The sequence below is a fragment of the Lycium barbarum genome, chromosome 6, assembly GCF_019175385.1.
Source record: "Lycium barbarum isolate Lr01 chromosome 6, ASM1917538v2, whole genome shotgun sequence".
Classification (NCBI taxonomy): domain Eukaryota; kingdom Viridiplantae; phylum Streptophyta; class Magnoliopsida; order Solanales; family Solanaceae; genus Lycium; species Lycium barbarum.
Window position 1 is genome coordinate 110,883,757 of NC_083342.1, and position 21,180 is coordinate 110,904,936.

General features: G+C 39.0%; 1 protein-coding gene across 1 annotated transcript; it reads left to right on the top strand.

The window, feature by feature from the left end:
- Nucleotides 1-1,694: 1,694 nt before the first annotated feature.
- Nucleotides 1,695-3,786, top strand: LOC132645467 (abscisic acid receptor PYL8-like). Its single transcript, XM_060362463.1, has 3 exons — nt 1,695-1,946; nt 2,465-2,680; nt 3,169-3,786. The coding sequence occupies exons 1-3, from the start codon at nt 1,848-1,850 to the stop codon at nt 3,412-3,414; spliced, it is 561 nt and encodes a 186-aa protein (XP_060218446.1). The 5' UTR covers nt 1,695-1,847; the 3' UTR covers nt 3,415-3,786.
- Nucleotides 3,787-21,180: the final 17,394 nt, after the last annotated feature.

Genomic DNA, 21,180 nt, shown 5'->3' on the forward strand with positions numbered 1-21,180 from the left:
GGGCAGTGGGACAGTCGAAAAGACAAAACTTTTTTAACTTATCATCTGCAGACAGCAGCTGTTATAATCCACAAATCACATTGCATTTTAATGGCCACTCTTTTATACTCTACTAGTGGGACACGTGGCCGACCTTCTAGTAACAACAAATTCATCATATATTGTCTATAATTTCCTGATTGAATTTTTCATTTAGTGTTGTAATTTAGATCATAACATTTACTAGAGTATATTGCAAAAATAGTTATATGGTCAAGACATCATTAATTGAATAAAAAAATTATGCAAGTATTATTTGGCATTTGTGATCAAAGAAAATTCCATCAAATGTTTTATGGTATTTTTCATTCCACGAAAACAATTTGCTTCACTCAAAATTCTCATGTCAAAAATGGCTGTTGAACATATTTTTAGTTTATTTAACAACACCAATATCATCGCCAAAGATCAACAAACGATCAATATTGAGAAAAAAATAACATGTGAGTTTTTCCAAAATTAATATATACTTGTCACACTCTTTATCTAAAAACATTCTCAAAGATGTAGAAATATCATTTTTCACAATAAGTATTACTCAATTTCAAGGTGCACTTTGCTCATTAACTTCCTTACCTTCAAGAAATAAACAAAGTACCAAATAGAAACTTTATCTTGATCAAGCATACTTGAATAGTCAAGTTCATTAGTACAAATTTCCGCAGAAAGGATTGAGATGATTGGAACAATTCAAAAAAAGTGGACTCAATAATTTCATTTTTTTTAACTTAAAAAGGGATAAACATTTTGAGATAAGTTAGTTAATTTTGTATAATTATGGGAAAAGTGGGCCCCATTTGAATAGACAAATAGTTCATTTTTTGCACGGATTGCACTTCTTTTGGGGTGGTCTTTAAATTTTGCCCGTCATATTTGTGGTCTTTAAATTTTGCCCTTCACTTGGATACCTGAGGTTCTGGGTTCGAACCCCCGCTCAGGCATAAAATAAAAAAATAATTTCGCAAGACAGGGCTGGGGGAGTGTATGACGTATCCGGTATAAAGTCCTTAAGGAAAAACTAAAGTTATGCCGGAGGAGGCATAACTTTTCCTCAAGGCATAATTTAGTTATGCCTTATGGGGCAAAACTTTTCCTTAAGGAACTATGCCTTATGGGGCAAACTTTTAATTAAGGCATAACCAAAAGTATGCCCCATAAGGCAGAACTTTTTCTTAAGGTATAGACTTTGTCTTATAAGGCAAATTTTTAGTTATGCCTTAAGAAAAAATTCCGCCTTATGTGGCATACTATAAATGTTTGCCCATTAAAAGTATGCCCCCGCCGACGTAAACTTGTGAAGGAATTACCAAAGTTATGCCGGACCCGGCATACTTATGCCAAGTCTGCTCATAAGGCATAAGTATGTCGGGTCCGACATAACTTTGGTAATTCCTTCACAAGTATATGCCGATGGGGGCATAGTGAAATTTTAACTCTGTCTTGCGATTTTTTTTTTAAATTTTGACTGTGTGGTGTGAACCTGGACCCATGAGATTTAGCCAAAGGGAAAAATTTAAAGATTTCAAATATGAGGAGCAAAATTTAAAGAATACCCAAAAGAAGGACTTTCAATGGGCTTTATTGGTGGGCTTGTCGGTGAAGTTTGATAATGACAGCTTAATATACATAATTTTATTGTCTTTCTAATTCTTGATATACTTAAAAGTCAAGACTCATCACACAACCAAGTAACCAACCACCCCCCAATTCTCAATATTTTTTCTATTTCTTGAGCTTTTATAGAACTTCAAGTTTGTGTTAAAAAGATAGAATTTCTAAGGGGTTTGAAGTAGAATTATTGAAGGAAAATGGAGGCACAGTTTATAGAAAGATACCATAGTCATCAGCCTAGTGACCACCAGTGTTCTTCATCTCTTGTTAAGCACATCAAAGCACCAGTTGATATTGTAAACATCATATCTTTTTTCTTAATATTTGTATAAGTTTTGAGTTCTTGCTTGATGTTTATGCTTTAATATATAGTCTTTTTTCCTCTTATTCTCTTGAATTCTAGTTAATCTTGCTTTTGGAATATTTTAGAGTCTTTTTGGTTCTATCTTCTCCTTATTTGTGGGGATAACAATTTTGTTAGTTCCTTATTTGTATTTTTAGTGAGTGGAGTTACTTATAAAAGGCGTGTTTATTTCTGGAAATTTTGTATCAGAATATATGTTTGGTAAGGTTTCTTTAAAATGTTTCTTGAAAGTCTTAGAGAAAGTTTTTCTTGGTTGAGACAGTTATTCTGCAGAAAACAACTAAAGAAATAGTTACAAAGATTTTTGGGATGCATGAAACTATTGGACCTTATGACCATTTCGTTAGTTTTTCCCCTTGTAATCTGGTATTTGTAATATGTCACTATTTGTTGATTTTCTGCTTGTTTTGCATTTGAGTTGTAACATGTGACATTTAATGTCTCTTGTAGGTTTGGTCACTAGTGAGGAGATTCGATCAGCCTCAGAAGTATAAGCCATTTATTAGCAGGTGTACTGTGAAGGGTGATCTTACTATTGGTAGTGTTAGAGAGGTGGATGTCAAGTCTGGTCTTCCAGCCACGACTAGCACTGAAAGATTGGAACTTCTTGATGACAAGGAGCACATCCTTGGCATCAGAATCGTTGGTGGCGATCACAGGCTAAAGGTAGGAGAAGCATAGTCCCTTAACTATGAAGGTGAAGATTAGCTAAATGAGTACTAGGAATGGTGTTTATACCACTTTGGACTTTCACTTGTTTTATAACCGTTAACATGATCTTAAAATTTGTTCGTAGAAATGTTAAGTTAGAAAGTTAAAACTTAAAAGATATCAAATGGAATTGGTTCTAGATGTTTTATCTTCTAGGATATCTATAGTAGGTTCTAATGATTACTCTTAAGTGGTTTTAACAATCACTGCTTTTAGACAAGTGTGTTGATAAAGAATTTTACATACTTCTACCAATCAATATTAAGCTAATTTTCTGATGTTTGCATCGGGGTTTGGTTGTTGGTGGTTGTGTTTGCCTGTAGGGCCAAGGTCCCGTAATGTTGGTAATTTTCAGGAGTCTTTTCTTAACTAAGCTGCTTTCTTATATCTGTCTTAATACTTAAGCATCTAGCATGTCTAACCTACTTTATCAACTTTTGCAGAACTATTCTTCGGTTATTACAGTCCATCCTGAGACACTCGATGGTAAACCAGGGACACTGGTGATTGAGTCATTTATGGTGGATGTGCCTGAAGGGAACACTCAAGAGGAGACCTGCTACTTTGTGAATGCCCTAATCAATTGCAACCTGAAATCACTAGCTGATGTATCTGAGAGAATGGCTATGCAGGGTGGTGTTCTACCCATCGGTGTGAACTGGTCTTCTACTAACCAGATCCAGACATGAGTATCTTTGGGGCTATGGATAAGATTTGCAAGAAGCCTGACTTCAGCCTCTTTGAATTTGCTTCTGCTTGTAATTATCTAGACTTTTATGCATTAATAGGGTGTGTACCCTGTTCCAGTGCAAGTTTTATCTATGGAGGTGGTTTTGTTGTCCTTTACTATCTTTGCGGCTCTCATGGGGTTGTTGACGTTCTTTCATATTCTGTAAATACTTCTGTAGGAAAATGATGGTCGGCGGCCTGTTTTGAGATGGTAGATGCAACTTTTAGATTGCGAAAATTATGAGATGGAATGTTTGTATTGCAGCTTGTTCCCAGAACTTTGTATATAAGAACTATAGCCTAAATTGGAGAACTGGAGTGATTTTCCTTTATCATTATCTAATCTTTGCTTTGAGTCTCGCTGTTATGTCATACTTGTGGTAGAAACTAAGTAAACATAGTTCCTCATGCCATTCAAGATGGTTCAACCAGCTTTCATCTACAAATTTTGTACTGAAATTGAGACTGCTCAACCTCATAAGTTAACTCGCATGTAGGTAGTGCTGTCATCTCTATCTCTTCGTTGAATTTGCTTCACATGAGCCCTTCATGCTGATTTTTTCATATACAATAAAGATTAGCGGGAACAAAAGGAAAAAAAAAACTACACGAATCTATGCTGGATATTTACAAACACCATATCAGGTCCACCTTGCAACCGAGTCCATGGCACGTACTATTAATTGTTGTAAAATTAGAACTGCTTCCTATTAATTGTTGCAAAATTAGAACTGCTTCCCTTTGAATTTGATAGTCGTTTATTTCAAGTTTCTTGTCAACTTCTATCCACTCACAAAAAGGGATATTTTCCTGCAAGTGTAGGACGTTGAACTCTAGGAATGCGCAGCTATCATCTGCAAATTCTTGTAGTGAAGTTCAGACTGCTTAACCTTAGAAGTTAATTAATTTGCGCGCAGGTACTTTATCTTTCCATTGATTTGGCTTGACATGAGTATTTTGTGTCTGGTCTTTCATAAACTGAAAAATTAACAAGAAGATACATGTATGTGAATCAGATATTGACACTCGCGTATCAAGTACATAGGCATAATCAAAGTCCATGTCACATAATGTATGTTGTCTAAGGTTGTGTAAACTTAAGACTGCATATCATTTAAATTTGATAGTCACTATTTTCCAGTCTACTGTCAATTTATCTCCAATCTCAGAAAGGGATATCTTCCCGCAGTTGCAGGGCATTGAGCTCTAGCCTTTTGGCCTAGTTTTGACTATGATGGATGAACTAGGCATTGAGGATAATACAACTTTATGAAAGGTTGACGGGAGTGAAATATTAAGGGGGACTTTGTGGGAATTGGAACACTATTAAAGAGTGGTTATCAGTCATTTTTTCATCTCTTTATCTTGTTTGTTCCTATCTATAGCTCACAGTTGTCAAGTTTGCGTAGGCTTGTCTTCCTTTGCATTAAGAATCGACGTTTATAGTGTTGATAATTTGATACTGGTGGTATCGTTTTGAAAAAGGTAACAATATATTCATCAACAAGAAGATGGTGCTAGCAGCAGTATTTACAACTCGTAAATTGGCCCGCGCTTCACGTGGTTATTATAATCTCATTAAACTTATAAAATGACGTTTTTATGTAAACTTGAATACTAAGAGAACCCGTTTTCTTCACAATTGTCTATTTTTGATGTATTCAAATACTTTCCACTTTGTTCTCTGCTCAATTGTATAGTTTTAATGTATTCAAATACTTTTAACAAAAATTACGAGAGCTTTAGTTGTAAATATACTATCAATAATTTCTATTGTTAAAACTGCATGTTATCTTCTAAATATTATATTTTAATTCCTCATACAATTAATGCTTTAACAACACAAATATATATATATATATATATATATATATATATATATATATATATATATATATATATATATATATATATATATATATATAAAATTAAAAAAAAAGGTAGTCTAGCTTAATATTAAGCCAAGTGGAGTAATTGAACAAGCCGCCTAGCAACAAATTCTATTTGCATTAATTATAAAAGAAGTTATTAATTGTAGTTCAAAATATTACCTAATTTAATAATCTACTAATAATAATAATTAATAATAATAATAATGAACTCACGTTATATACTCATATGATATTATCAACACCTAGTAGTAGAGTTGTTAATATAATAATAATAATAATAATCTCTCTCTCTCTCTCTCTCTATACATATATATATATATATATATATATATGTATAAAAGGAGAATAGTCTAGCTTAATATTAAGCCAAGTGGTGTAATATGAACAAGCCACTTGACAACAAATTCTATTTGTATTAATTTAAAAAGAAATTAGGTGACATTATTTAAAGCTAATATATGCTTACCTATTTTGGTGGATTTGATCAAATTTAATTTATAATAGAAATCAATTAAGATTGACTCATATTTTCACAATAAATTTCAAAAGCTTTTGAAAAATAAGAATTCCTATTTTATCTGGAAGATTCCTATAATTACGGACAATTAATTCATCAATTACTGTTTCTAGGAATACTTTTGAAGAAATCGTCCGAATTTATGATGCTACCTTTGAAATTATGAAATAAAAAATGCAATCTTCATATACTATTACTTAGTAAATGAAAAATTGTACTATTAGATTTGCCTTGAAGATACGTATCTTTTTAAAATTAGTATTTGATTAATTGTGTAAATTAAGAACTAAGAATAACTAATTCAAACTTAAAATTCATTTAAACTCACAGTGAAATATTTATTACATATGAATCTATAGGACTATAAAAGCTCAACGATCTTCTAAAAAAAGAGGTATTTTATTAACCGAAATTCTATATTTTAATTAAGATTTAGAAAATAGGTTAAATTTGATTTGAAAGATAATTAGAGCTGATTGGAGAAATATAATTAATTGATATTCTTGGATCTAATTTATAGTCAAGAATACTCCCTTAAGTGGTAAGATATAATATTACATGATAGAATTCAAAAAAAAAAAAAAAAAAAGAAGAAGAAGAAGTTAAAGTGGTGTTTTTATTTGTACTAATTTTGAAAAGAATTACTGTATTAAAGATCGTTTAATAATTAGATTACAACAGATCTTATACTACCATATAGGTATAATTATATATGACAAAATATTGACGATTTTCTTCAAATTGAGTAAATCAAGGAATTGTGACAAGTTATTAATGAACGTGGAACATAATCAGTAGAACAATAAAAAGGAAGGTTTGTCTTTGTTTACCCCGAATTTGGATAATCAATTAAATTTGTGGGTGAGGTATAAGATATGTGGTTGTGCCTTGAGTCCCTTTGATAGAGAAAAGAAATATATGAATATGCTATGAACAAGCAACTAATAATCGGTGGTTTGCTATATACTTGTATGTTTACTAATATATGAGTGCTACTTGATTGAAGAAATGTAATAGAGATGAACACAATGAATTCGGATTGCAACACGATAATGAGAGAGATTTGTATATATTTCTAGTACAAAAGAATGTTCTTGATGTTAAGGAGCCAACCCCTTAAAAGTGGGCAATGACCCTTATTTATAGTGTTGCCTCATGGGCTCCATACAATAAGAGAAAACTAAAAATAAAGAAAAACTCTGACTTGGATTAGGTTGGCCGTACGGTCTGACACCCGTACGATTGACAGTTGAGCATGGCAGGACGTTATCGACGCGTGGCAATCGCGCAACGGATCTCCCGGACCAACGGCCACGAATAAACGGACTAACGGCCACGATCAAACGGACCAACGGCAACGACCAACTCGGCCATGAAGAGACCGGATCAAATGATGCCCTTCCTTGGCCTCGGTCCAAGCGTTCCTCCGGTTCATAATGAAAGTCCTCGTGCATGTTCTTGTCCCCTTCTTCCTTCGGTTCCTGGTCTCACCGGTTTAAAGCGTATCCGATTTTTACCGTATACAGCTGGTCCCCACACTTCCCGGACCGTAGATTTATCGGAGTAACGGGAAGTGGATGAATCAAGAAATCGGCGACTCCGTTTGTCCATTGTTATCTTCTCATTTTGGCAGGAACAATTGCGTCACGTCCCCTTTTCATCGACCACGTGTCTTATCCCGGATGGTCCGCTCTGACAACCGCCGCACGCACGTCGTTTCAAGTCATTCCTCATTAATTATGGGACACGTGGCGCCCCCCAGTTGGCTGGAAACCGTAACCGCCTGAACCCCACGTCTATAAAACGTCTTCAACTTCTTCATTCTCTCATTTTTGTGATTCATTTCTCTTTATCTTCACTCTTCACTGCATTTCTTCATCTTCACCATATCTAACTATCCTCCATATCAAGTTTGTTGCTGATTCATCGCTTGTACCACGTGAAAGGAAGCAACTTTGCCACCATTTTTACTAGTTGCTCTTGTTTGAGTGTCTGATAAGTTGATATTTTACCAACTTATTTCTTCTTTAATCTTAGATTGTTGCTATGTTTTGATTGAAAAAATAGTGCATTTAATGTCGTTTACTTCCATTTTATAGGTTTATGTGATTTAGAAGTGATCGGAAGAAACCAAGTCAAAAAGAGGCCAAATTGGACAAAAACTGCACAGTTTTGCAAAACTGTCAAAAGTGGACAGTTTTGCAAAAACGGGACAGAACTGCAAAAAACGGGCAGAACTGCAAAAACTGAAATTTGGGGCATATTTTGTCATTTTTGGAACTTGAAAAAATGAGGTAATTACAAAAGAAAGAGAAGGGAACAATTTTATTCATCTTTTGCCATTTTGCAAGCTTGGAGGCTAGGGTTCATCTACACCACACTTTGGGGTTGAAGATTTGAAGATTTGGTTGAGCATTTCTTAAACCTTTAATTCATTTCTTCAATCTCTTGTTTTGTATTGTATATCTAAGTGTGTAGTATTTCATTTCAATACTTGAATCTTGTTTATGAAAATATTCTTGATTAAAGTTTGGATTGAATCTCTTGTTATGCTTATGTATTGAATGATTTTTATTTCTAATGAAGTGGGTTTATTGTTTTTCTATTAACTCTTCATGCTTAAATATCTCCTAATGGTTGCAAACATTATTTGTGCCTAAGCACTTTTACTTTGCTTGAGAAAGAAAGTGAAAGTTAGGAAAAGAGTTTGATAGCAAGGATTTGGGTCATTAAACCCATCTAATAACTTGAGCTAGAGATAGGATAGTTAACTTGAGGTTGAATTGATTGTGTTTAACATCACACTCTAAGGCTTGAGAAAGCTTAGAGTGAAATTCATTGATTTGGTTGAGAAACTTTCAATGAGATTTTAGAAATCATTATCTATTAACATAGACCCGCTCTTAGTTGTAATATCATAAAATATATTGGATCGTTACTTGAGTGTAATTTCCTTTGTATCCATGCTTGTGGCCATTGATCAATTTACTTGCTTTCTAGGTTAGTTTATATATTTTCGCATTAGTCATAAATTTCTCAAAAACCCAAAATATCATTTATCGTTTGGCAGAGCTTAGTTAGTAAAAATTCCTTACTTTCTTAATCGCCTAGCACATTGTTCCCTGTGGGATCGACCCCGACTCATAGTTGGGTAAATATATTGCATACGACCGTGTACACTTTCTCTTTGAGGAGTGTATTTGGACGTTATCAAAAATGGCGCCGCTGCCGGGGAACAATTTGGCGTATTTGAGTTAGTTTGGGATTTAAGCTAACTTGCTTTGGTTCAAACTTTCATTGCTTTAAAAAAAAAAAAAAAAAAAAAAAAAACTGACCAGTTTTGCAGAATTGCAAAACTGTCCAGTTCTGAAAAACTGTCCAGTTTTTGCTTCTGCAGAAACTGTCCAGTTCTGAAAAACTGACCAGTTTTGCAGAATTGCAAAACTGTCCAGTTCTGAAAAAACTGTCCAGTTTTTGCTTCTGCAGAAACTGTCCAGTTCTGAAAAACTGTCCAGTTTTTGCTTCTGCAGAAACTGTCCAGTTCTGAAAAACTGTCCAGTTTTTTATTTTTTGCAAAAACTGTTCAGTTTAAAAAAAAAAAATGGCATCATATAATGATAATTGGTCGGATGGTAGTTATGCATACTTTGATGACCCTTGTCTTTATTGCGGAGGACCACACTCATGGCAAAATTGTTTGAATTCTTCCGGGGGCGGGTTGTGCGCACAATCCCAAACCTATGAGTGGAGTATATGTGATAGATGTGGTGGTCAAAATGGTCATTGGGATAATTGTGATTATTTGTCCTTCCCTTCCCCGAACCCCCACTATGACTATTCTAGTTGTGATTTTGATGATAGTAGGGATAAGGAAATGGAAGAAGCCTCAAATGCTCAAAATGAGAGGATAATGCTCATGTTAGAGACCATCCTTGAAAAAGTTGAAAAACAGGACTTAGCGGTTAAGGACTTGAGGCAACCACTTGATGACTTGAGGCAAGCAATTAATTGCAATGACAAAGCTATTCACATCTTGGAGGATCAAATGAAATTATTGGTTCAGATTCATAATGCTCAACAACTTGAGGATGTTGAAAGTAGGCAAGAAAGTGACCAAAACATGAATGTCTCCAAGAGTGAATTTCTACAAGCTTTGAATGACTCTCAACTTGAAGAAAGCCTTGACAAAGTGGAAATAGTGAGCCAAGATTGGCTTATGTCTCAAGCTCAACAACTTAGAGCCTATGGGGATCATCGAGAAGACATTTCGAGGATGGTGGAAGAATTTGTAAAAATCCATGTTGAGCAAAGGCAAGAGTTGAAGGAACTTGAAATTGCTATCCGTGACTTGAAAGCCGAATTGAATGCAAAAGTTGAGGTATGCAATACTCAACATCAAATAGTCATGGATAGTAGTTTTAAGTTAGTTTCCAATGAAAAAGTGGTCAACATTGATTTTCAAGAGCTAATGATAAATTGCCAACCGACCAATCCAAATATAATGCAAGATGCCGAAATTGAAGAAATGATACTAGAGTTGCATAAAAAAGTTCATATAATGGTTTTTGAAGACTCTAGTTCATTTTTGGGTGAGGATGTCAAAAATGAAGTGAATTTGAAAATGGAGCGCCTTAGACCACATTCCAACCATTTTTCAACATTGTGCTTGGTTGATGATATGGAAGTTGAACTAACCGAGCCTATGGAGAATTGTGAAAATGAAGAAGAAAGCGTTTTCATTTTGAAGTTTGCTATGCCAAGAAGACAAAATGGCATGCCTCACTTAAGGGCCAAGAAGTGCAAAATGCGATACCCGAAAGTTGGCCTCGTTTTTCTGCCACCGCCCCATGAGCGCCATCATGATCTTGATTCAAAGTTGGGGCGCAAATTCATATCTTCCAAATGGAAGGAAAAGTGGTAAAGGTAACCGTCGTGCCGCGACGTTAAATCAAGCGCTTGGTGGGAGGTAACCCATCGTTTTAAAAGTTTTAAATCGTTTTTGAAATTTTATTTTTTAGAATAGTTTAGTTTATGGTTTTTGACTAATCTACAAAGTTTCAGAATTTTTGGAGTTGTTTTGAGCATGTTGGATATCCGGACAGCCCCTAAAATCAGTTAAAAAAAAAAAAAAAAAAAAAAATCTGGTGGCATAACCTGCGAAACGTAGGTAATACCTGCGAAACGCAGGTCATACCTGCGAAATCGCAGGTCTGGTCGCATAGTGTGACAGAGACCAAAAAAAAAAAAAAAAAAAAAAAAAAAAAAAAAAAAATCTTTCGCAGGTCGTACCTGCGACTCGCAGGTCATACCTGCGAAATCGCAGGACGGGTCGCAGGTCGTGCCAGTGAGCAAAAAAAAAAAAAAAAAAAAAAAAAATTTTTTTTTTTTTTTTTCTTCTCTTTCCTTACTGTTTTATGTTTTGTTTGATTATGTGCAGTGAGGACACTACATTGTTTGTAGTTGGGGGTGACATGTGATAGCTAGCACATTATATTTTGGTTATGCTTTATTTGTAACCTTGTCGGGCTTGTTTTGTGACTGTCGTTGTGGCTGTGGATAGACGTTGTTACAAATGGAACTTGCTCAAATTTCTGAAAATGTCGTTCTTTTGGCATGTTGTGGATTAGTCACTTTACTTAATTTATTTTCATTCTTAGTTAGGTAGTTTAGGAGTAAAAATGGTATTGGGATGTGATTTTTTTTTTTGCCTCTTGACTAACTTTTGGCTTACTTGGTACCAACATATTTAAATCTTGGCATATGAATTCTTGATTTTTGAAAAAGAAAAAAATGATTGAAGTAAGGGTTCTTGTTGTGACTTTTAGATTCAATTTTTGGCTCTTACTTTCACTAATTAGTCTCTTTTGGCTATGAGTGACTTTTTGAGTTCATTTGTTTCAATTTGTTCTTGGATACATATTCTACTTGAGTTTTCATGTGCCATGTGTGATGAGGTTTATTTGTGAGTTCTGTTGCATTATTTGTGGTCTAGAACTTGCCCGGAATGAGTTTCAAGGTGAAATCCTAGACTACACTTGGTTTGAAAAATGATGTTAGGCCTTCATTGAACCGCTTTTGTGCCTTAAATATCCTACCCTTGCATATTCTCCCTAGTCAACCCCTTTTGAGCCTTTAACCTTTTCTTTGGCAACCATGTTACAAACTTTAACCTTTTGTTCTTCATTGATCCATCTTTTGGTACCCTACCTCCTTAAGTGCGTTGAAAGTGCAAATATAGGCTAAAAGCCTAAGTTTGGGGGTGATGGTTGGAAAAAGTTGTTATGTGGGAGTTACTTTTAAGGCGAAGAGGTAAAAAAAAAAAAAAAAAAAAAAAAAAAAAAAAAAAAAGGAATTGAAGAAAGAATAAAGAGTTGTGAATAATGGGAAGACTAAGTGGTGCAATGAAAAATGAAAAAAAAAAAAAAAGGGTGGAAAAATTTCAAAGGAAGTGTACTTTGATTGTTGAAAATTGTAGTGCTTAGGGAGGTTTTTGAGTCACCATTTCCAAATTATATCCCTACCTTAACCAAAAGCCTACATTACAACCCTTTAAGTCCTAATTGATTTTGAACCAAGTGTGTCTATATTAGCGGAGAAATACATGAAGGGCAAGCTTATGGTACTACTTGTGCAATTGAACATCTTTGTGAGAGAAGAGAGTTAATTCTTTCCATTTGATATCCCATTTGTGTTTCAAATTGCATTTTTTTGTGAGTTTGGGATTCTCTCTTGATTGTGAGGGCACATGAGAATTTATGTTGTGAATTTGTTCCATTTTCCAATTAAGATGAATGAACAAAAGAAAATTGTTTTGTGATAATGAGGCAAATTTTGAAGCTTTAGTGTCATGACGTGATTGCTACTTTGATTAACTTGGTGTTTGAGCACTTGAAATGAAAATTTAGTTTTTGAGAAGAAGTTGGTGATTCATATGTTTTGGATTAATTGTTGGTACCAATCAAAGTCATGTGTTTGTGCTTAAAGTAGACCTTTTTGACTTGGTATGATGTTGGTGCACTTTTGAACGGAGTCCTTTGAAGGAAATTATAATTTGATTTGCTTGAGGACAAGCAATAGTTTAAGTTTGGGGGTTTGATAAGTTGGTATTTTACCAACTTATTTCTTCTTTAATCTTAGATTGTTGCTATGTTTTGATTGAAAAAATAGTGCATTTAATGTCGTTTACTTCCATTTTATAGGTTTATGTGATTTAGAAGTGATCGGAAGAAACCAAGTCAAAAAGAGGCCAAATTGGACAAAAACTGCACAATTTTGCAAAACTGTCAAAAGTGGACAGTTTTGCAAAAACGGGCAGAACTGCAAAAACTGAAATTTGGGGCATATTTTGTCATTTTTGGAACTTGAAAAAATGAGGTAATTACAAAAGAAAGAGAAGGGAGCAATTTTATTCATCTTTTGCCATTTTGCAAGCTTGGAGGCTAGGGTTCATCTACACCACACTTTGGGGTTGAAGATTTGAAGATTTGGTTGAGCATTTCTTAAACCTTTAATTCATTTCTTCAATCTCTTGTTTTGTATTGTATATCTAAGTGTGTAGTATTTCATTTCAATACTTGAATCTTGTTTATGAAAATATTCTTGATTAAAGTTTGGATTGAATCTCTTGTTATGCTTATGTATTGAATGATTTTTATTTCTAATGAAGTGGGTTTATTGTTTTTCTATTAACTCTTCATGCTTAAATATCTCCTAATGGTTGCAAACATTATTTGTGCCTAAGCACTTTTACTTTGCTTGAGAAAGAAAGTGAAAGTTAGGAAAAGAGTTTGATAGCAAGGATTTGGGTCATTAAACCCATCTAATAACTTGAGCTAGAGATAGGATAGTTAACTTGAGGTTGAATTGATTGTGTTTAACATCACACTCTAAGGCTTGAGAAAGCTTAGAGTGAAATTCATTGATTTGGTTGAGAAACTTTCAATGAGATTTTAGAAATCATTATCTATTAACATAGACCCGCTCTTAGTTGTAATATCATAAAATATATTGGATCGTTACTTGAGTGTAATTTCCTTTGTATCCATGCTTGTGGCCATTGATCAATTTACTTGCTTTCTAGGTTAGTTTATATATTTTCGCATTAGTCATAAATTTCTCAAAAACCCAAAATATCATTTATCGTTTGGCAGAGCTTAGTTAGTAAAAATTCCTTACTTTCTTAATCGCCTAGCACATTGTTCCCTGTGGGATCGACCCCGACTCATAGTTGGGTAAATATATTGCATACGACCGTGTACACTTTCTCTTTGAGGAGTGTATTTGGACGTTATCAGTGTCGCTGCTTCTTACTCTGTCATTTCTTGAACCGTCTGTTCCCTTACTCTTTTTTAACTTCCTTTCTGAATCCACTCAACTTCTTCTTTTCATATTTTCAAATGTCTGAAACCACTTCCCACGATATTCCCTCGGTTTCATCTCAAGGAACCGAACCTGCATCTCCAACTAAAGCAAAGAGCACCTTCGAGCCCACTTCTTCGGACATTATACCGGCCAAGCCTAACTTCAACAAAGACTTTGAGGTCGAAAAACCTTTTTCGGTATCCGATAGGGGTTTTGATGTGAGGCGATATCCCTCATCCATTACTGAGGAAAAACTCGACTTAGTCCGGGCTGATTACGGGTGGGACACCCGTCCGGTTCAAGTTTTTTGCCCCCGGGCCCAGTGAATCAGTCACTGACCACCGGGAAGGTTTTTTATATGTGTATACTTACCCTTTCACTCTCAAGCTCGACCCTCCGGTCGATCCGGTCATCTTGGACATGTGCCGGACCTATGACGTAACCTTGGCACAGATTGGTCCGATCGTTTGGAGGGTCGTGACATGCCTCCGGTTGTTGGCCAACAATGCCAGGAAAGATCTCACGCTGGCCTACTTGATACGCTTATATTCCCCGAGGTTGTTCCGGGGTGGCGTAATAAAACTCGCAAAACGTAGCCGGAATCCATTTTTCTCGAAAATGGACGAAGATAGAGACAGGGGCTGGTTGGAGCGATATGTTCGGGTGAGGACCTCAGACATCATTCCGGACAATTACATGCCCTTTCCGGAAGCGTGGAACAACAAGCGTAAGAAGTACTTGTTTTTGCATGTTTTATCGAACTTTGGTTCCATTTTCTCACCGCTTTTCTTATTTATATTAGCCAATGGATGGATTCCCCCGGTCGTCCGGAATCTGAACGAATGGGTTACTGCACTCCTTAGCCAGCATGTCCACGACGACTGAACGTGGGGTCGCCCGTCACGCGGCCGATGGGTCGCCCAGAACCACGGTAATACTCTGCTACTACCCGTGTTCACTGCATCTTCTACTGCCCGTATTCATTGCGTCTTCTACTACCCGTATTCATTGCGTCTTCGATTTTCAGGTTTGCCCAAGGGCTCGGTGGATCCCAGACCGGAGTCTTCAGCCGAACCCGCAACATCGGTACCGGAGTTTGATTCGGCGGGTGCATCTCGCATCCTTGTTGCAGCCGCCAAGAGGAAAAGGCCCTCGGACAAAGGGCAGAAAACAAAGAAAAGGGCGAGGAGCGTCGTTAGGACTTTACGGGATGACGCAGAGCCCGAGCTCCTCGTCCGGAGTATCAATGCGGCCCCTTCCATGGCTCTTGTTCCGGAAGAGGGTATCACCGCTTCACCCCTTCCTTCAGCCGTAGAAAGACCTTTGATTCCGGCATTACCCACAGGTGCGGAAGAAATTCTTTACCCGACTCCTCTAAGGTCGATTGATTTCGTCGACATTTCAGGTGAAACTTCTTCCGAAGAAACCCCCCTGCAAAGGGCAAGTAGATCTGGGGGGGCGGCTGCTGCCGAAGCTGATCAAAGAACCGAGCCTGCCCCCGAGACCGAAGCTCCAACGCTCACTGGCCCGTTACCCGACTACAAGACTGCTGCAACTACGGATCCCCCTGTCTTTACTGAAGCTGCTGAGGCCGCTCCAGGTTCTCCAACTCCGATTTCGAGGCCGGATGAGTTTGAGGACATGCTCTCGAGCACTCCTCCTGCAACCGGCGAAGCCGCGGGTTTCGGACATCTCCAGATCCCTCGAGCCACGAGGGCAGTTGGTCGGGCCACCGAGTCCGGTGCTAGGGATAGCTTGGTCCGAACCTTTCCGGCCCCAAGTGTGGAGCCGAGGAGGACGAGATCGGTTGTGATCACTATTCCCGAGGATTACAGTTTTCTCTCTCGCCCGGTGGGCGTGGCGAGCTACCTGAGGCCCATTATCTCGGACTCGGATAAACAAAAGATGAACGGGGTCTCTTGGCAGTGCCTCATCAATGAGGGCATGCACGCGGGCAATCGGGTAAGTTTTGTCAACTGTCCCTGCATGCTTTTCTTGAGAATTTTTGTCTCGTTTTATGAAAAGTGTTTGACTTGCTTCTTTTTGCAGAGTGTGGTGCTTGTTAATGAAGCCTTCGTCTGTGCCCAGCAAGAGGTGGATGATCTCAAGGGCCTACTGGATGCCCAAGGCTGGGAAATGGAGAAATATCTGCACCTTCATCGGGAGAAGGAGGAGGAGCTGAACCGAGCAGTTGCTCTTTCCAACCTCCGACCCGAGCTCGATGCAACAAAGGCTGAAATCCGTCGATTAAAGGGTGAGCTGGCCAAGATGGTTGAATACAACCAGAGTCTCGAAGCGGACAAGATTGGCCTTAGCCGAGATAACGCTCAATTTTCCTCGAGGCTCGATGAGCTCGAAACCACCCTTTCTCAGAGTGACCGGTACAAAGAGCGCATGAGGGTGTTCGCGAAGAAGAGGGCCCAGACATGTGATGATCTGAAAACCGAGCTTAAGGAGACGGCCGATGCTAATGATGCCCTCAAGGCCGAGCTCGAGTCGGCCATCCACATGCAAGATGTCCTCGGAGAGGCTCGGGATGTTCTGGCGGCAAAGTTAGCCCAGGCCGAGGCTGATTTGGAGGAGGCTCTGAAGAGCGTGGAGGCCGCCGAGGCTCATGCCACTATCGCTGCCGAGTACGAAAAATGGAAAACTCGGAGGATCACTCTTGAGCAAGCCGAGCATGGATTTACGGATCTTCCGGCCCTTATTCTCGAGGCTAAAAGAGTCGAGGAAGAGGCTAAGGGTTCCCTCGGGGATGACTCCGACGACTCTGAGCGGACAGTGTCCGAACACTCCGGCTCCAGCCATTCCGGATAGGCCCTGTACTTAGCCTTTTATTTTTTTGCCTTTGTAGGGGTCTCTGATGTAAAATCCTTTGTATTAATAAAATATGTGTTTTCCTTGATTCTTTTCTTCGAATGACTGTTTGTTATGACTTTCGCCCGAATTGTCGGTTCGTTTAAATAGTCGTTATTGTTTACTGTGCTTATATATCGGCTTTTTCTTCATCCGGTACATGTCGTCCGGGAATGTTATGGAGTTTTTGCCCATGGGACTCATCCTATGCTTTGTGAATTTGGACGTCTCCGAATCACGACGGGCGTTTTCAGGACCGGTATTTTTTGGCTATTTTTTAGGGCAGGTATATTTCGGACACCTGAGTCTCAACCTTAGCTGGATTTTGATGTAAAAGTCCCCGTTTGTGGGGTTAACGATTTTGGCTTGGTTCGCTATGACCTTGTTGCCTATGTCGAATTTCGACTGTAGTGCTCGGTATAGGGTGTATTAATGAAATAGTGCCGAAATACGGTGGTTATCATCGGGAAGCCATCCGAGATCTCGTTTATCCCAACTTTCGATAACTTTTACATTGCAAATGTTTGTGTACATGAGAATGAATTTTTCCCTTCCGCCTTTGCCGTAGCAAATACTAAATGGACACGATTCATTCTGATCGTTTGGTCCTTACATCGGAACCTAATGCGGAAGATCCGGTTCTTGGTTTTGCCGTAGCAAGTATTATGGGGACACGATTCGTTCTGATCGTTTGGTCCTTACATCGGAACCTAATATTGAAGGTCCGATTTTGTTTTGTTGAGGGCGGCCTCCGGTGTCAGCTAACCGGGGTAAACTTCAGAGTGGGCGTGATAGTCCCCTAGCTCTTATCCGAGCTGCAAGATCGGGTGAGTGCTATTAAGTCCCACTCGTTGGGTGTGACCCCGAGTTTCCAGGCGTCTGTCTTGTCTTCGTTGAGTAACACGTTGTACTTGTTGCCTCATTAAAAACCTTGTCGGAAAACCCGTTTTGGGACAAAACCGCACTAAGGAAAAGAGTGCAACACGTGTTTTCAGGCCTAAATTCTAACTCTATCCGGCTCTCTATTTTTCTGCAAAAGAGAAAGGTTATTAAATAGAAAACATGGGGAGTCCATACCTTAACAGTAGTATCTTTTCAGATGAGCCACGTTCCAATTGTTGCGCAACTGTTGCCCGTCCATGGACTCCAACTGATACGATCATTTGCCCGTTATCCCGGTTATCTTATACGGACCTTCCCAGTTCGAACACAGTTTTCCTTTATTGGGATTTTTGGTGTTCAAGGTAACTTTTCGAAGCACCAAGTCCCCAACTTGGAAATGCCGAAAATTGGCTCTTCGGTTGTAGTACCTTTCCATTCTCTGCTTCTGGGATGCAATACGGACTAACGCGTTTTCGCGAAGTTCGTCCGTGAGGTCGAGTTTTACGGCCATAGCCTTCTCGTTTGACTCCCCGGTAGTATAGCTGAACCGGAGAGTTGGTTCACCAACTTCTACGGGAATAAGGGCTTCAACCCCGTAGACCAATGAGAAAGGAGTTTCTCCCGTACTTGATTTTGATGTGGTTCTGTATGCCCACAACACCTCCGGTAATATTTCCCTCCAGTAATGCTTTGACGCTTCAAGTTTTTTCCTCTGATTTTGGATTATTGTTTTGTTCGTGGATTCCGCCTGTCCGTTTGCACACGGGTGATACGGGGTCGATCAATTTTATTGATCTTCAATCCCTCGAGAAAATCATTGACTTTGCCACCCACGAACTGGGGTCTGTTATCACAGGTTATCTCAGCAGGGATGCCAAAGCGACAAATGATGTGGTCCCATATGAAGTCAATGACTTCCTTCTCTCTGATTTTTTCAAAGTCCTGCACTTCAATCCACTTAGAGAAATAATCAGTCATAAACAGAATGAAACGGGCTTTACCTGGTGCTCATGGTAACGGACCGACAATGTCCATTTCCCACTTCATGAAAGGCCAAGGTGAAACCACCGAATGCAGCAACTCCCCAGGCTGGTGAATCATCGGAGCATGTCTCTGACACCCATCACATTTCCGGACGAAATTTTTCGAGTCTTCGTCCATCCAGTTCCAGTAATAACCGGCTCTGATGATCTTTCGGACCAGAGCTTCAGCACCGGAGTGGTTGCCACAGGTTCCTTCGTGCACCTCTCTCATCACATACTCCGTCTCTCCGGGACCCAAACACTTAGCCAGGGGGCCGAAGAAAGATCGTCGATACAATTGTCCGTCCACTAAACAGAAACGCGCAACTTTGGTCCTTAATGACCGTGATTCTTTTGGGTCATTCGGGAGCTTTCCATCACGCAAGTAGTCGATGTACTTGCTGCGCCAATCTCAAGTTAAACCCATTGTGTTTATCTCAGCATGTCCGTTTTCTATCGCCGTGTTCAACAAGTGCACCATAGTCCCGGGGTTGATTTCTTCCCATTCAACCGAGGATCCCAGATTTGCCAATGCATCGGCTTAGCTGTTCTGCTCCCTCGGTATATGCTGCATGGTCCATTATTTAAACCGATGTAGTATCACTTGGAGTTTTTCAAGATACCTCTGCATCCGTTCATCCTTGACCTCGAAGACGCCGTTCACCTGGTTTACGACCAAGAGCGAATCGCACTTTGCCTCGATTGTCTTGGCCCACATACTTCGGGCCAATTCCAAACCTGCAATCATAGCCTCATACTCGGCTTCATTGTTAGTCAATTTAGCAGTTCTAATAGACTGTCGGACGGTATCCCCGGCCGGGGTTCTAAGGACGATCCCTAGCCCGGAACCTTTGAGGTTCGAGGCTTCGTCCGTATGTAGCGACCAAATACCCGAGGCTTCCCCCGAGGTTAGCAGAAGCTCTTTCTCAACCTCGGGGACCATAACCGGGGTGAAATCTGCCACAAAATTGGCCAAGATCTGGGACTTGATGGCCGTTCGAGGTTTGTACTCAATATCATATCCGCTAATTTCGACGGCCCATTTAGTTAGTCTACCCGATAATTCTGGTTTATGCATGATGTTTTTCAGGGGGTAAGTAGTTACTACACATATTGGATGGCATTGAAAGTAGGGCTTGAGCTTTCTAGAAGCACTTACCAGTGCCAATGCCAATTTTTTCAAGTGGGGATAACGGGTCTCCGCATCCCCCAAAGTTCTACTTACATAATAGATAGGGAATTGCGTACCTGATTCTTCTCGGATTAAAACGCCACTTACCGCTACCTCGGAGACAGCAAGGTAGAGAAAAAGCGGCTCGTCCGCCTTTGGTGTGTGTAATAGCGGGGGGCTAGACAAATATCTCTTCAATTCTTGTAAAGCTCTTTGGCACTCCGGTGTCCAAACGAAGTCGTTCTTCTTCCTTAGTAAGGAGAAGAAATGATGACTCTTGTCCGAGGACCTCGATATGAAGCGACTCAACGCCGCTATCCTTCCAGTGAGCCTCTGTACTCCTTTGACGTTATTTACCACCTCGATATCCTTGATGGCCTTGATCTTGTCCGGGTTGATTTCGATCCCCCGGTTTGACACCATGAAACCCAAAAATTTGTCAGACCTTACCCCGAAGGCACATTTTTCCGAGTTGAGCTTCATGTTATACTTGCGGAGCACGTCGAAGGTTTCCTGCAAATGTTTTAAATGGTCCTCTGTTTCCAGGGACTTGACCACCATGTCGTCAATATAAACTTCTATTGTTTTCCCTATTTGTTCTTCGAACATCTCATTAACTAGGCGTTGGTAGGTTGCATCGGCATTTTTTAATCCAAAAGGCATGACATTATAACAGTAAGTCCCATATCGGGTAATGAAGGATGTTTTCTCTTGATCCTCCAGGTGTATCCGAATCTGGTTATACCCGGAGTAGGCATCGAGAAAACTCAACATCTCATGCCTGGCCGTCGCATCGATCATTCTATCAATATGAGGCAACGGGAATGAATCCTTCGGGCATGCTTTATTTAAATCCTTGTAATCAACACACATTCGAAATTTATTACCTTTCTTGGGCACCACTACCACGTTGGATAGCCAGTCCGGGTACTTTACCTCCCGGATAGAACCTATTTTTAAAAGCTTTGTTACCTCGTCCTTCATGAAGGCGTGTTTTGCTTCCGCCATAGGCCTTCTCTTCTGCT

What these genes read in the sequence shown, in the direction of transcription:
- LOC132645467 (XM_060362463.1), top strand. Translation starts at nt 1,848, where the DNA reads ATGGAGGCACAGTTTATAGAAAGATACCATAGTCATCAGCCTAGTGAC. An exon ending in TCAAAGCACCAGTTGATATT is followed by an intron (nt 1,947 to 2,464) that starts GTAAACATCATA and finishes TGTCTCTTGTAG; the next exon opens with GTTTGGTCACTAGTGAGGAG. An exon ending in GTGGCGATCACAGGCTAAAG is followed by an intron (nt 2,681 to 3,168) that starts GTAGGAGAAGCA and finishes CAACTTTTGCAG; the next exon opens with AACTATTCTTCGGTTATTAC.